General features: G+C 49.7%; 1 protein-coding gene across 1 annotated transcript in view; it reads left to right on the top strand.

Moving 5' to 3' along the window:
* The window catches only part of LASP1 (LIM and SH3 protein 1), a 56,241-nt gene that overhangs the window by 17,880 nt on the left and 21,574 nt on the right, over window positions 1-16,787 (top strand). Inside the window, exon 3 of the mRNA XM_065422480.1 lies at window positions 12,253-12,337. Within this exon, the coding sequence (XP_065278552.1) occupies window positions 12,253-12,337 (85 nt within the window). The remainder of the gene's footprint in view (window positions 1-12,252; window positions 12,338-16,787) is intronic.

Below are 16,787 nucleotides of genomic sequence, written 5' to 3'. Positions count from 1 at the left end.
ACAACTGGGTGTGCGCAGCTTGATATCACCAGCCAAATGATGAAAGGGGAGTGGGGTGAGACTGAGATTGTGAAGCCCCTTCTTGCAGGCAGTTTTCCTTGGCTTAGTTTGTTAAAGGCCTGCCTGGAAGCTGTGGAGGTGAGAGCTGACTGCTCACCTGGGCTACCTTTCCTTTCTCCAGAATTATGGAATACATCCTCCTCTAAAAGGGGTCTGAGCTGTACTAGCTACAGAGCTGTCTGAGCCACCCTGGCAGAGCAGTGTAACTCCTGCCTGATGGGGAGGCTTGTGCCCTTTGCCCAGGAGACTAAGGGCCAGGTAGCCCCTAAACGCATCAGGAGCACCACAGGCTGGGACTCCTGTGGTGTGCGCGCACATTGTCTGCTCCCACCCCAGTGGAAAGTCCCTTGATTTATTTTTTCCTAAGGGCAGGAACCAGTCTGAGTAGCCTAGAAAACCCTCACTTTCACTTGACGTGTGTAAGGAAGAATCCGGTTCCAGCCTTAATATTGCTGGATCATGAAGGGGAGGGGGGGGGATTCATTCCCTCCAACAGAGGCACACTCTCTGCAGCAGTTAGTGGAGAACATTCTGCTGCAGAATACCCTCTCCTAGTGCCATGGGTCTAATTCCCAAGGGGTGTGTGTGATGGGAGGTAAAAGGTGGGGATCTTAGTGAGACCCATTGAATGAGGCTTCACTCTCACAACTTCCTAGCTGCCTGTCTCAACTACCTAATTTGAATCCAGTTCCTTAGGCAGGCTGCAAATGGCGGCTCTCTGCTGTACTCCTGCAGCGCTGGCGTCGCCACCTCAGCAGCCTCTCCCTAGAATGCTTTTGAGGAACTGATGTCCCTTCCCCAAAGCAGCCGCTCCTGGTGCAGCTAGAGGCTTGCAGGCCCTCTGCAGCGGGGCGGAGGTGTCTTTAAAAATAAACAGGTCTTCAGAAATAAAGCTTTTTTGTTCCCAAGAATTAGCAGCTCTGGAAAGCTCTTTGAAAGGGCGGATGTGTCTTTCTGCTTTGCCAAAATCCACAGTCTATTACTTCCTTTGTTTAACTCTTACTGAAGTCTTAATACAGCTGTGAAAAGGTGACTTGTCCCCTTGGAGAGAAGGCATGTTGCATTGCAGGCTGGGGCATTAGATGTTTGTGGATAGTGGGGGAACTAAACCCCACAGCTAGGGTGATCAGACAGCAAGTGTGGAAAAATCAGGACGGGGTGGGGGGGTAATAGGAGACTATATAAGAAAAAGACCCAAAAATCGGGACTGTCCCTATAAAATCGGGACATGGGGTCACCCTACCCACAACCCTCCTTGCTGTTCAGATCTGTCCAAGGCACCAGCCATGCCGGTGTTTAAATCCCATTCCAGCAACTAGTTCTAACAACTTTGCTATATGGACAAGTCATGTTAGAACTAGTCTTTAATACAATGTTCTAGCCTAGTAGAGGCCATGATGGTAGGAACAGTCTTAACATTGTCACTTCTCAGCGTGGACAGCCCAGATACTTTGGGTACGTCTACACTTACCTCCGGGTCCGACGGCAGGCAATCTGTGTTCTGGGATCGATCCCGGAAGTGTTCGCCGTCAACGCCGGTACTCCAGCTCGGCAAGAGGAGTACGCGGCATCGACGGGGGAGCCTGCCTGCCGTGTCTGGACCCGCGGTAAGTTCGGACTAAGGTACTTCGAATTCAGCTACGTTATTAACGTAGCTGAATTTGCGTACCTTAGTCCGAAGGGGGGGGGGGGTGGGGGTAGTGTGGACCAGGCCTAAAAGGCATTTAGGCATGTAACTCCCATCTATTCCAATGAGTTAAGTGCCTAAATACCTTTTGAGAATCTTGGGTGGCAAGACTAAAGTTTCCACCTTTGGGAGACTGCTCCCTGATTTATACATTGGTCTTAAAGGGCAGGTCTGGCCTGAAAAAGGAACAGACCACAAATCTTTTGCCTTGGTGAGAGCAAGCTTGATTTGAACTCAGGTGTTGCAAACTGCCACAGTCCTAGGTCTGAAAAAAACCCAGCCACATCTTCTCTGGTTCATGAGTTGCCAGTAAACCTGACACAAGAGAAGGGTGAAATTGAGATGGCCATCTCTGCTCAGTGTACTGGAAAGAGTCTTTTCCTGTAGCTTTAGGAGGTGCTCAATTTACAATCTCTACTTCAGGAGCCTCTGGTCCTGGACTGGAGCTGACTTCCACTGTCAATTTTTGATGGCTCTGTAAGAGCCAGTGTGAATTCCGCCCCCCCCCCTGTGGTGGTGTGAAAGCTAGGAGAAACTGATTGGTTTGCTGGTTTTGCAATTTCCCTGGTACAAAGTGCATTTAACAGTACAAAGTAAACAGAAAATGTAGAGGTCTCTTCAAGTAATCCTAGGATTTGAAATGAACAGGAGCAAACCAACTTTAATGTTGATAGCACTTTGACTCTATTCTGGCTCTTGCAGAGTTAAAGTGCACTTTCATAGCTCTGACTAGTTTTAGTTGACATGATTTAAAAATTGTAGATGTACCAGAGCCTTGTCTATACTAGGGCTCCCACTGATGCAGCTGAACCAGTGGTAGCCCCTTAGGAACCTTTGTAGGAGGTCTGTATATGGAGTCTTATGGGCTAGGGTGGGATTCTGTAGCAATCTTGCTTCCTAGGAGGAGATTTTCTTTACTAAGAGGAACTTTTCAGGGCAGGGGACTCTCCATATGTGTAGATGTAATACAGACAGCCCACAGAGGGATCTGTGCTGTTTCTTGCTGGGTGCAGAAGCCACAATTCTCCAACAATTGCATTGGCCTAATTTCCTGCTTGAGCAGGACAGGCAGCATCTGAAAACTGGTCAGGATGGGGATTTTCTTGCCTTGCCGGAGCTGTGTACTTGTCCTCCCTCCTCCTAGATCTCTGAGCTGATTATGTTTGGTTGCTTTTATGTTGGGTGTGGCTTGCATGGGGTTTGGGGGAGGTTTTTTACTATCTCTTCCATTGTATGTAATCACCCTAGGTCCGAGGGAGCCTTGGATTAAAGGGGCTGTTACTCTGTTGGTCCTGAACAACAAGGCTGGCGAAGGAAGATCCTGCTTTGAGAGCATTGAGGCTTTACTTGGTCACATGTCTCTCTCTGCCCCCACATATTTAAATACCATTCCCTTAATCTGACAGCAGCCCCCTGTGGTGGGGATTTGGGGGGGCATCCCATTTGTCAATTCATTAAACTCTCTAATCAGGCTCAGCAGCTACTGACCACATCCATCCAAGAGGCCTGAAGTGTGAGGCAAATCCCCCTCCGTCTGTTGGGGGGGCTGTCCCCTCCTTCTCGGCAGCACTGATGTTAAAATCGGTCTGCATCTGCACTGCTGCTGAAGCAGTTGTTGAGACACAGGTGTGCACCAGGCTGGGAGGTCCTCTCCTAGCCTCGCTGCCCCTGCTTGATCTCATTTTGTTCTTACTGCCCCTAGGTTTTGTAGTTACTAGTCCAGAACTGGTGGCATTTCTGTGTGGCGCCAAACAACTTCCGTTCTGGCTTTCGTGCTTGAGGCTCAATTCACTACCTCCAGTCCCCTCTTCAGACTCCACCCCTTCAGCACACCCGGAGCCTCGGACAAGGGGAAGTATCAAGAGACTTCCACTTCTCTATGGGGCAAAGTGACTTGCCCCGAGGCCACATGCAGTTGGCAGTCAGAGTTGAACCCAGGCTTCTGCCTCCATGTCACCGTAGCTGTAAAGATAATGACTTAAATGGATGTCAGCTGTGTCTGTTATTGAAAGTAGTGTTTTTGTCTGAGTTTATCACTTAGCAGCAGACTCGACACAAACCTCACCTCTGAGGGTGGGTGGGACTAATTACTTCCTTTCAGTTAGTCACAGTGACTAGACTTAAGTTTCCCTGTATTCGCCCTCTCGGCTGCCTGTGTCTAAAAACCTTCCCTGGGAAAGTATTCCTCTTCTTCAGTGTAGCAGCAGGGCGGCCTTGAGACCCTGAGCCACAACATCCACATTGTTATTTTGATTGCACTCGCTTGAGCCCTGCTAGCCCAAGTCTGTCTATCTGGGCTGGGAGGCTCACTCCTAGCTGCAGTGAAGACCTGCAGAAAGGAACCAGAAGGTTTCTGGTTTGGCTTTTCTCTTAGGGGATGTCCCCTGCGATCTGAGACATGACTGCAGCACTGTAGATGCATCAGCACAGGTTTCAGTGCAGGCTGTACAAACACGCCAGGGGCCCTAGGCATGTACTTGAGTTGCTAGGCTGTCTACACAGCTATCCTTAGCTGCACTAGTGTGAGTATATCAACCCATGCAGTGCCTTGTATTGCAGTGTAGACTTCACCTCAAGGTGAATCTCTCTCCCTGAATTTCCAAGGTACTCTCACCTGGGTCTTTTACTCTGCTAATCAGGGCAAATATTAGCCAGTTGCCCTCTTGGGGGGTGTGAGGAGGGGAATCCAGTCCAGTTCAGGTCTGAAGAATTCAGTATCCCAGGAGCCAGGTTTAACCTACGGCACAGACAGAGGTTAACTGTCTAGCCATGGCATTGCACTGATGCCTAGAAATGGGCCCTGAGAATAGTAGCCTGGCTTACTGTGCTGTTAATCTAGTAGTGCAGTCTCTTTGGAAACTGACTGGATGTGTGGGGGATGCGGCTCCCTTTTCTTAAAGGATATCTGCATGGAGACTCAAATGCCCAGAAGGAGATGCAGTGGAACACGTTGTTCCATGTGCAACTGGATTGTCTCTGCCAAACTAACTACTTCAGTGCTCAGGAGGGGTTGCTTGCTGTGCATTTGGAAGGGAAAGGCAGGGTCTCTTCCCTCTGGAACATGAGTGATGGGGACCTGGTCTGCCAAGACTGGGCCTCGCTGATGGGGAAGGCTGGAACGGGGACACTGACCGCTACACTCCTTTCTTGGTTTCTGATTTCAGCCCTCTAAGCCAAGGAATACACCATGGTTCTCTGCCATCCCACCAGGAGATCTCCAATGGCATGTGAGAAAGACCTTCCTTCCCTGTGAATCCCCCAAGATGTTGAGGGGGGGGGAGAGAGCAGAGCTGTCATTCCCACGCAGACTGCCTTGTATTCTGTTGCTGAACCAAGACTGCTCACCCAGTGCTTTCTCATTAAGGTTTAATTTATTGCTGCCTGTTTCTGTTGCTGATTCTCATGCATATGAGATGATTCTTTCTGCCTTGTTCCAAGAATACAGGCTCCTGTGTTTATACTGGGAAGCACTGACTTTTGTGAGTGGGTGACCGGCTAGGGCCAATGCTCTAAATCAGTAACTCCCTGCTCAAAGGATTTAAATGTCTGTTCTTAATCAGGCAGCCCTTCTGTCTCATGCTTATGATCGTGAGTGCGGTGATGTAAAATCTAGGGAAAAGGTTCAAGTGCTTGCTTATTCTTTTATATAGTCATGTCTGATCCAGCCAGACTGCTTCCCTGGTGGCGTGGGCACTTGCACGGCTTTCTATTCCTGTGTTCAGAGCAGTATTCACTCCTGTCAAACTACATGTGGCATTTAACCAAGAAAACAGGTAGTTCAGTAGTTGCGCTGCACAGTCCTGAATTCTGATCCTTTCTCCCCTTGGCCTTGGGGCAAACTACTTCATCTCTGCCTTGATTTCCCCACTTACAAAATGCAGATCTTTATCTGCTGCATTAGGTTAACTAGCCCTTGTTGGTAAAGCACTCTTGAGGATGCAAAATGTTGAGAGGGCGAGCTGCCTTTCAGGAGGCCTGTCTTTAAAAATCCTGGCACATCACAAGGGGAGATCCTTCGTGGGCTCAATGTTGCCCTGGGAGAACTGCGTGGGAGACTGAGGTCGCAACCAGCAGTGAGTGTTCCACGTTTGGGCTCACAGGCCTGAGAGGGTGACATTTCCAGAGCATCTGACTTCTTCTATCTGATTTCTCTGCAAAATATATTGGGGGTTGGTGTGAGTTGAATGTACATTCTGTGCTCTTAAATCTGACCCTTGAACTGCAAATGCAATACCTAGCCTCTGATGTGCTACACCAGGAGCTTTAAGATCTGTTTTCAAGCATGTCTTGGTATACAAGCAAAACAAATTGACTTTTTGGCGTTGGGTGTAGAACCTGACTGAAACTGTAAAATGTGCCCTTGAATTGTATGCTTCCTGGTGAAGGAAGGTCCCCTGAGTCTCTTAACCAGACCAGCACAAAAAAACCCCAAATAAACCAGTTCCTTGAGAGGAATTTAAATTCCCCCACCAGGTAAAAGCTTGTGCGCCCCCCCCCCCCCCCATATGCTATAACCATCGCTTCTCTCACACCAACACCCCGAGGCCATGGTTGGGAGTTCTGGCTCTCTTGCATTAGCATGCCCAGAGCATTGGATGCAGTTACCATAGTAACCTAATGATTAGGCTCTCAGTGCTAGCAGATAGCATGAAGCTCATGGGCCATGACTGAACCATAAATGCAGATCCAGTCTTGCCAGTATGTGTGAGATTTTTACAAACTGCATTTTCCCCTTCACAGAACCCATATATCTTACTGCAGTGCATCAGCTTCCTTGGCTGGCCTGAATGTATAAAGGTTTCCTCTTTTTCTGGGGTAAGAGGGTTTCTACCCTCCCCCCATTTATCAGTGAGATCTGGTATGGCAGGGGAGGTGTCACGGCCCAAAAAGTGAACCATAGTCCTAATATAGCTCTTATTAGAAGAGGGGCTACTGATCTCACCACCTTACTTCGCAGCTGTGTTCTTTGTGCATACAGTCAGATCAGCTGATATTGGTGACACTTCAGTCCCACGGGTATCATGGGAGAGGGAAGCTGGGGGTCTGTTTTAGTTTACCTGTTCTAATTGCAGTGTCAGATCTGGGCAACCCAATGTCTTCAAGGTGGCTGGCTATAAGTGAAGTCAGGGTTGGACTGAAGAATCTTCTGGCTCTCAAACCCACCAACAGAGAACCCAGCTTGGCTTTTGGCTCCTATTTTGGGTTCTTAAACTGCACTCATTACCATGAAAAGGGAGTCTGCCTTGGGAAAATTTGTAGCTCAATCGCTTGGTATGGGGAGCAGCTTAGAATTGGGCAGCCTCTTCCTGGAGACCTCAGGGCGCTCTGTGTATGGCAGTGTGAGGAAAGAGCAGGAGAGCAAGGCCCGAACTATCCTCTCCTGCCCCAATAAACTGAGGCTGTGCGTTATTGGATTAACACACTACCATTAGCTAGGCTCAACACTTGCAGTACCAGCAGTCTGCTTCTAACTGAACCGCAGCCATGTCACTTTCAGTCTGAAATGTCAGAAGAAACTTCCACTCTGCTCCTGGCATTGAGAGCCTTCCTAGGGAAGGAATGGGGTGGGGGGCAGGAGAGAAGAGGAAATGGTAGTGTGGGGGTGGGGAAACACCATCCCTAGGGGTTTCAGAGATGTGATGCACTGGAATTCCAGGCATCATCGGAGAGGGCTTGCATCATCTCTGCATGCTGCCTCAAACAGCGGAGACCAGTGGTACTAATGTCACAACTCTGGTACCATCTTCTGGAGCCTGTTGCAGGCTGAATCCTGTCATGAAGAGAGATTTCTCCTGCCTTTGTACAGTGTCAGGACCAACTCTGTCCCTATCTTGGCTGTTTTCACTGGAGAAGGCTATGTCCCCCTCTAAAACAGTGTTTTCGAATCTGGGAATAAAAAGGGTGGCAGGAAATCATTGGGCTACAACGGTGCTCTGAACAGGGTCTCCTAGCAGCATGGTTCAGGTTAAATCTAAATCTCTTTAATATGTAGATCCACATTTACCACTTCTGCACCACCTATGACTGACTGATTAGCAGCCACTTCCCCATATCTTCTCCTATCTCCCCCCGCCCCCCAACCATATGCTCCTGCCAACTTTCATGTTTCTTGTATTGGTCTTGATCTACGCCCTTTCTTAGGCCCTCTCCCAGCTAGGTTTGAAACCATGTTAACTGCATTTAAAGCCAGTTGTTAGCAGAGTCTTTTTTTTCCCCCCCCCAGCCCAGTAACCTTTAGATTTGAGATCTGCGCTAGCCAAATACAACCCATTTGGAACTCTTCTTCTCTCATTGAAACCCTTCTTTCACAAAGCCCAGGGAAATTTGCTAACAGTGGGGTAGACCTGTCTAAAGATGGGGTCAGATCTGTGCCAGCAACAGCCAAGCTGTCCCCACGAGACTACTTTCCTCTTTAAAAATCTATTGGTCAGGACTTTTAACAAGCTTTTGAACTCTGCCCTGGGCAAGCATAGATGACATTGTGGCTAGACTGCTGACATTTTAGTCACCTTGCTACTCCCACTTGCTGGCTAGCATTGATGGCCTGACTTTTAAACTCTGTCTTTCCAGAATGGCAGGTATAGAGCACCCAGGCGGAAGCTCCCAGTTCTCTCAAAGGGAACTGAGCTTTCTTGTCGAAGGCCACACCTTTCTACTGCTGTTCTGGGGGATAGCCACTGAGCAGAGCTCTCCTTTTGTGTTCAGACTGAGTATATAGCTGCATCCGTAGGGCTTTGTAGTCTGCATTAGGATGTAGGGGGCAGCAGGGGTCTTCTGTACACACCATGTATATCCACTCTAATCAGATTAATCTGAATTGGAATTAAAAAAAACAAACAAAAAAAAACAACCTTGGTTTAAGCAGCGAGCAGTCTGTAGATGCTGTAAAACTGGTTCCCACCCCCTTCTAAATCTCTCATTTAGCCAGACTTCTGGTTGGGGCAGTGCAGGGATGAGCAGGTTTATCCTGTCTGTATCTCTCTCTGCTCCACCCCCTGTGGTGTGGGTGGCCAGTCCCCTGAAGCACGTGCCAGTTTTCTGCTCGTGAAACTGAACGTGGCTGGAGGTAGGGAGAATATTTTCCCCTCTGCAGAGATTTAAAGGCCACTTAGCTATTCATTTCTGTACCCACCCTCAAGCCAGAGTGTCCCTGTCTCTGCTGACAGGACACAGCCTGTTTGTAACCTCACCTGCCACTAGGAATTTGTGCAAGGGGTGGGGGGGGGGGGGGGGGGAATGTACCATCTGCTGGACAGCTGACAGGGGAGAGGGGTTGTGTACCTAAGATCACACCCCAGGATTGGGGGAGGGGAGGAGACAGCATGTTGTTTCTTGTTGCTTTTTACACTCTAGAAAGGGTTTTGGCTTTTTTCTGAAACCTAAGATAGGGACCTATTTTTAACCTTGAATTTCCTGCACTGCTGCCGTGCTCACAGGTATTTGCTGTTGCAGGAAGGGGAGCAGTGGCCTGCGGCTGGGTGTCTATTTTGTAAGTCTGTTTGCTGTCCTGCACTGGGACCGAGCTGTGCAAAGGCGGTAGCTGACAGCTAGGACTCTGCAGCCTCACTCGTGTATCTCCCCTAAGGCTGATGTGGTGCTTATGGGTCACAGTCGGGGTGTGTGGCAGAGGTGTGAACAGTGGGTGCTGTGCACAGAGTGCTGCTTTGTGCTCCAAGTTCCCTGCCTGCTTCTTCAGGTCCCCAGTTTACAGATGACACAACAGGCGAAAATTGGGGGAGGAGGGATAGCTCAGTGGTTTGAGCATTGGCCTGCTAAACCCAGGGTTGTGAGCTCAGTCCTTGAGGGGGCCACTTAGGGATCTGGGGCAAAATCAGTACTTGGTCCTGCTAGTGAAGGCAGGGGGCTGGACTCGATGACCTTCCAGTTCTAGGAGATGGGATATCTCCATTTATTTATTTTAGATTCTCCCCCCTGTGCGCCGCCGCCCCCCCCCCCCCCCCCAAAGCTGCAGTGCAGGTGGGACTCTGGGTGAAGGGTCAGACACACCATAACCCCAGACCTGTCTGGTTGTAGTGTAGGGCACTTTGGCAGGAACCTACAGAAAGAGGCGAGTGTTCAGTGCTGTGCCAAAATTCCCCCACGGGATTGGGAATGTCATGATTTCAAGGAAAAGGCTTAAAATTGCAAAAGGAGCTTTAGAGAGAGACCACCTAGTCCTTCCTCCTTGGATCTTTCTTCAGCAACTGCAGTCTGTTCTATGAACGGAGCCAGAGTAGGTTGGTGAGGCACAGTGACCTCTTTCCAGAGCTAATACACCATGGAGGAGTGGGGTGTTTAACATCATAAACACAGACCGCTGATAAGCATCTAAATGCCATGGCTTTTCATGAGAATTTAGCAATTTCTTCCTTCCTGAGGCACTAGAGATGACTGTGAAACAGTAGGTTTTACAGAACCTCAGTAGGTCTCTGCTTCATTAGTAGATCTCTAAGGACTTTACCTCATGGAGTTGAGGTGTCATTTCAACCCTATGCCTCCATTGGCCTTGCTGTAATAGGAAGTAGCTCTCCCCTGCTTCGTATTCCTGGGTCTACCATCGAACCGCACAGCACTACTGCATCTCTTCAGCTGTTTTCAATCCATATTTCCATATCCTTTGTCTTGTGCCTGAAAGGAGCAGAGGTTTCCCAGGACAAACTACTGAGGCAGCTTTCTCTCTTCACTGTCTCCTGCACAACACCTGAGTGTTGCAGTGGGATCTTCTAGCTTCTGCCATCCCACAAAGCAGTTACACCAGCGCTAAGGCTTGAGTTTCCTCTACACATCTTTCCCAGGGAGTTTGGCGCATAAATAGTTAAGATCCCGTATGACAACCAATTTCAAGGCAGTGTGAAGAGGCACCAGTCTTGGAGCTCTCCTCTCCTGAGCCTTGTCTTCCCCCAACCTTAAATTCCCCAGATGGGGAGGCAAGGAAAAGACCAGACTGACTTTGGCGGCAGTTCTGCATTACAACAGACTCCATGCATTGAAAAGCACAAGAGTGCATTGCCTGATAGTGGTGTAAGAGTGGTGGCTGCACTGGTATCGGAGGGTTAATACTTACCTCTGGCCAATTAGAACTGGCAATCAGCCATACCAAGAAAGAATCAGCATCTGTATATCGCGCACAGCACAGGTATAAATCCTGCCTGCAACACTCTTATCAGCTGAGCAAAGCAAGATAAATGCAGGGCAAGTTCCTTTTTGGGCCTGTCTGTCTTGTTGGACAATGGGGAAGTGGTGAACAAATTCCTCAGCCACACTAAGCACCACTTTCTGGTATTTTTAGAGCACAGGCAGGTGCTGGGCCAGCTTTCCTACCCCTGCTCTACTAATGCACCTTAGTCCTGACCTCTTCAAGTCCTGCTCAGAATGTCACTGTACACAGTACCTGTGGTGGAGTTTGGGCTCTTGCATCACTTGTAGCTCAATCGTGCCTTGAATCCATAAGTAAAGAAGGCAGTACAAACTCTTTCCTGGCTTAGATAGAGAGTGTTGCTTCACTTCCCAACCTCCTTTTGTCTTCCAGCTGCAGGATTCAGCATTTGCCTTCAGTACTCAAGTTCCTCTAACTGCTAATATGTGTTGTCTACAGCAATGGCTGCATGTAACATTCTGATGCTGCTACGCGGCGCACTTGGGGATAATAGCAGTTAGGCGAGCTGCCAAAGGTGGACGGCGTTCTGTTGCTGTACAGAACCCCCCCGTGTTAGTGAGTTCTTGGGGCTTGTCTAAACGCAAGTGGTAACGCTAATTCTGTACCAGAATAGCCAAGCAGTACAATCCCCAGTGTGGATGTAAGTAAACAGTTAGCTGTATCACTGTACCGATAGTCTACGCTGGCAGAAGACCCCTTTGTACCAGTAGAACTGCATCCATGCTGCTGGTTGTACTGTTCTAATTACTTGAGTTTATTTAATTTAAAAAAAAAAAAAAAAAATTACTCTCCCTTAGCTGAAAAAGCTAAACCGGCACAAAAATCGGTGTAGACCAGGCCTTACATCCATTAACATGGAGACCATTCCCCTGCTTAATGTACAATTGACACGCTTCAGGAAGGCGTGCTAGGCTCTTTCCAGAAATCTAGGTTTTTCTCCTGCCTTTTTGAAGGGGATAGGGGAGGGGGTGCTAAAGAGTCTCCTCTTAAAGAGTTAAAACCTCTTTCCTTGTAAACGGACTCCATGCGAGCAAAAGGCACCATGTTAGCAGCCCTGAAGACTGCAGTCCTCTAGCCACACTGCTGCTATGGGTGCCTTTAACAATATGCTGCAGCTCTCCTCTTAGCAGAGGAACTACTTGAACTAAAGGCATTCAGTCTAGGGGCCTGTTGAGTCCTTGGTGAGCTCAAGGCTGAAGCAAAGAACTGAACTGGACGGGGGTGGGTTAGGAGTGGGGCTGGTGTTCCTAGGGGCAGGTCCATCCGGGTGGCCCTTTGCGTGAGCTCAGTTTGCTGTGGCCAGGCTCTGGGTTGGTAATGGCTAACAGGGTCTTGCTTCTCCTCTCAGACACTACCCGAAGCAGTCCTTCACCATGGTGGCAGACACTCCGGAGAACCTGCGCCTAAAGCAGCAGAGCGAGCTTCAGAGCCAGGTAAGAATGCTGTCCAAGGCTCCCCTGCCCCTTTGCCAGGCTACTGTAGCTTGCCTCTCTGTGCCACTGGTGACCCTCAATCCCTAGCTTATTCTGGGGTGGGTCACTTCTGAAATATTGCATGGACAGATCAAGTCTGGCAATTCCACTGGTCAGTCTAGTCCCAGTACCCTGGCCCTGATGGTCCAGCATCTCTTTGAGCTGAGAAGCCAGGATGTCCTGCAGTCTGGCTTTTCTTCTATCCTGTCCCAACTGCGTCTCTTCTTATACCAGCGTTTTCCCCTCCTGGTTAGACCAACAGGCCTGATGACATGAAGCTGTGAGCTGTCTCCCCCAGACAGGCAACTTGCTCCCGAGGCTGAAAACTGGAGGGGAAGAAGGGTTGGAATCTGGTGTGGTGCAAGAGTCTCCCTGTGGGACAAATCTCTGAGCTTGCTTGGGCTGTGTCTGGACAGCCCCCTCCCATTCTGTGGTCCAGAGATGGAACTGGGTCATCAAAAGCCCCCAGTTGCAAGGTAGGGCACTAATCCAGCTCAGAGGTCTAACTTCCAATGGCACAATAGGAACTGGCTTTGGCTTTAGATCTATTAAGGGTTCAAGGTGGGCCAAGAAGGTCTCTTCTTCCTGCCCCGGAGCACTGAAATATGCAGCATTTGAAGCTCAAAAGCTTAGATCATGATCTGTAGAGTTCCCTTTAAACAGGGCGTAGCTTGTTTGGGAATAACAGCTTGGCTAGCTGGCCTTCTGTAGTATGAATTCTCGGCCTACTCGCTATCCCTTGGCACTGCTGAGGTTTGACAGTAGGGAGCAGGGCTGTTCGGGGGAGTCCAAGCCAAAGGAGATGACCTCAAGGCCTGGATCTCATGGCTGCTGCCAAGTTAGAGAACTCTGACTGTCCTGAGCTGCTATGTCTCTGACTGACTTTGAGGCAGCAACACAGACTCCGATTAGTGCCCAGAATACTCTGCCATGGCAGGAAAATGCACCCAGGAGCAATTTTTGGCTTGTGTCACATGCATGAAAATGTGGCAATTGCGCTGAGAATCTGATTACCCTATTTCCCCACCCTCCTTTGGTGAAAAGAGGTTAACGGACTGCTTTTGAGGGCCTCACCAAGGCATGCTGGCCTGGCTCTGCAGAAGCTTAACAGAGGCACTGTTGGGCTTGGAAAGATCCACCCAAGGCTTGCCTTAGTGCTGTTTTCAGGGTGAGCAAGCATCATTCAGGATCAGTGCGTTCCCCTCCCCGCTGTGCTGTGAAGAGCAGTGACCTTCCTTTTCTCTCTCCCATTAATTGAGACGTGCCGGGAGCTAAAAGGCAGCTTGCTGGGAACGGCTTCCCTGCTGGAGGGGGAGGGAGCTAGGTCACAGGGCAGATGCTGGCTGCTGGGGTATCTTCTGGGAGGGGCCCTTCAGCTCTAGTTTTGAAACATCTGCTTTTGTAAGGTCCCTTCCTCGCAGCGAGTTTCCCAACAGCTCTCTGACTTGCACAAATGCAGCTTGCTTTGGGCCTCCTCGAGCTATTGGGGGAGGCAAGTGCTGCTTCTCCAGGGTAACAGGCAGGAGAGCCCCTGCGTTCACTGCTCCGGTTGCTTCAGCCAGTACTACTTTTTCCCCCTTCGAGAATCTCCTGGGGCAGTACTCCAGCATATCCCCATTGGGCACAAAGATTATCTAGGACCTCTCTGGCACTGGTGTCCCTGCAATTCCCCACTGGATCTATTCTACTTAGAGGAATTCTTAGATTATAAGGCCAGTAGGGACCACCATTGGGATCCTCTAGTCCAGGGGTCTCAAACACGTGGCCCACGGAGTTATTTCCTGTGGCCACCAAGCTCCTCCTCACCTGCCACCCACCCCCTCCTCCCCCCAGCGCACCGTGTCCCCACTCCTCTGCCTACCTCCAGGCGCTTCCCGTTTTCCAGGAGGGAGGAGCGGGGACCCGTGTGCTCAGGGGAGGAGGCAGAGGTGGGGTTGGAATGGGGGCGGGGTCTCATGGCCGGGGTGGAGTGGGGGTGCTTTTGTATCTTTATATGAAAAGGTGTCAGTGATATGGCCCTCAGGCCAATGTACTAGTCCTCATATGGCCCTCGTGGTGATTTGAGTTTGAGATCCCTGATCTAGTCGGACTTCCTGCAGCACACAGGGCATAGAAAGCTTCTCTGAATTCCTGTTTTGAACTGGAGCAAATGCTAGTCTGCTGGGTCAGGTTGGGGGAAACCTTGGAACTGAAATGTAGTCTCCTTCATCCTTGGGCCAGTTCTCCTAATAAACAGCTGCCAGTGGCCTCACTGGAGCCCCCAATTGCTCTCCGTGTTCTCTAAAGAAAACAGACCAGTCGTGGCTGTGGGGGAGGATGTCCCATGCCGCTGCGGGAGCTGAGCTTACCACATGACAGGCAGGACTCTGCAGTCACAGGCAGACTGGACTAACTAGTCATGATTTGTCCCAGATACAGCTGGTGGTGGTGATGGGCAGTTCTTGTTGCCAGTGCTGTGAATACAGGGGACCTTTCTGGCCTAAGCCACTGGAGGGGAAGGTTAAGTGGCTCTAGGTTTAAAACACCTACTCTTTCTCTGGGATCCTAAATTCAAATCCATCTGTTTCAGAGGGGTTGAGACTATATTGGGAAGTCGCTCTGTGTGGTGTCAGACTTTTTTTCCTTGCATAGGTAGGAAGGATCCCACAACTCTCCTCATAGGAATAGAAGTTTGTCCCAGGATCCTTTGCACGGTAACGGGAAGGGATTTTTGGCCATCTTCTGTTATGCTGGTTAGCTGCTGCCCTCCACCCCAGAGGAGGCTGTTTTGCGATGCTGTGTGTCTGTAGCTGTAAATGTCAGAGGCTGTTTTTCCTTCCCTTCCCCACCCCCTTGCCACATAGTAAAGCTGTAGTCATGGCAGGGGGCGGGAGGCAAGCTGGGTGCCAGGTTAACTGGCATGTTGCCTGTCATGCTGAATGGCTGGGCCCCAAGGTACTTGTTTTACTTCTCTCTAGGAGGCTAGAGCAGGCACCTAGCTCCTCCCACTTCCCTCTTAATCTGATGCTCCAGGGAGTCTTGTTTGGATCCAAACATCTGGGTACAGGAGAGATTAAAGGGTCAATGCCCCAAGCAACAGTAGCTCTGGAGGGGTCCTACTAGGGCAGTATCCCTCTCTCCTATGGTACTGGGAGGCTCAAAGCGTCTCCCTGCCCCAGTAGTGTGTACAGAGCCCTGTTATGGGAAGGCTGGCTGCTCAGGTGAGCTAGAGGAGACAATCTGTGCAGCAGTTTCCATCTGAAGACTCCAGTCATTTGGCAAATACTAAACACTATAAGGCTCTGCTTCATTTACTACAGCCATGCCGCCTCCAGGGTAGAATGAGGCAGCTGTTAACCGCACGGAGCAGCACTGAACAATGCTGCTTGATGGGAAGCATAGTCCAGTGGAAATGGCCTGGGCACAGGGCTAGTAGAATGAAAGCCTAGCTGGGCAAGGAAGGATGGTCCAGGGGCTAGGGTCAGTCTGGCACTTGGTGACCTGGGTTCAATTCCCTGCTACGCCAGAGTCTGAGAGACTTGGGTAAATGTCTTAATCTGTACTGTGCCTAAATTGCCCATCTGTGCAATGAGAACACTTCCCAGATGCTCAATGCTGTGGTGATGTAGGCCATATACATATCTTCGAGGAAGAGGGTAACTCCTCAATTCTGTGGGATCTCCGAGCAATTTTTAGGACTAATGTCAAAGATTAAGTGACTAATTTGGGTGCACAATTTAAGATGCCTTTTGAGAGGGTCTAACTTTCCTAATCTCAAACTAGGAAATCCCCAAATCAGTGGTCACTTCTGAAAATCCTGGCAGTTTTTCTCAAGACTGCACCTCTAGCAAGGAAAGCCTCTTTTTCCCCACCCCACCCCCCTTAAAACTGGGAATTAGTATGTCTTACAAAGGGTGCACATCTACTGAATCCCTTTAGCAGCAGGCTTTTCTCCGAGACCTCCCCTCAAAGTACTGCCTGGGCCTTGCCGTACTTAATTACGATCCTGTCCCACCGTAGAATGGTGCTAGTACACCTCTACCCCAATATAACGCTACCCGATATAACACGAATTCGGATATAACGCGGTAAAGCAGTGCTCGGGGGGGGGGGGCGCTGCGCATTCCGGCGAATCAAAGCAAGTTCAATTATAACGCGGTTTCACCTATAATGCGGTAAGATTTTTTTTTGGGGGGGGGCTCCTGAGGACAGCGTTATATCAAGGTAGAGGTGTATCTACTCCATAAATGTGCCCAAACTGTTCCTCCTCCTGTGACCCTTCTCTTGGATGGCTCTGTCCCCTGCTGGAAGAGGAAGTTCATCAAGCTTGGATGAAGGTGGCAGGACTGATGGCCTGAATGAAATCTCTCCATTTGAGCATAGCTGGGGGCTCAAAGAGCACTCTGAGGAGTAATTGCATTATGTCTCCTGG

This window comes from Emys orbicularis, chromosome 25 (assembly GCF_028017835.1).
Source record: "Emys orbicularis isolate rEmyOrb1 chromosome 25, rEmyOrb1.hap1, whole genome shotgun sequence".
Lineage (NCBI taxonomy): Eukaryota > Metazoa > Chordata > Testudines > Emydidae > Emys > Emys orbicularis.
The sequence above is the reverse complement of the archived record's forward strand: the minus strand, read 5'-3'. Positions and strand labels throughout refer to the sequence as shown.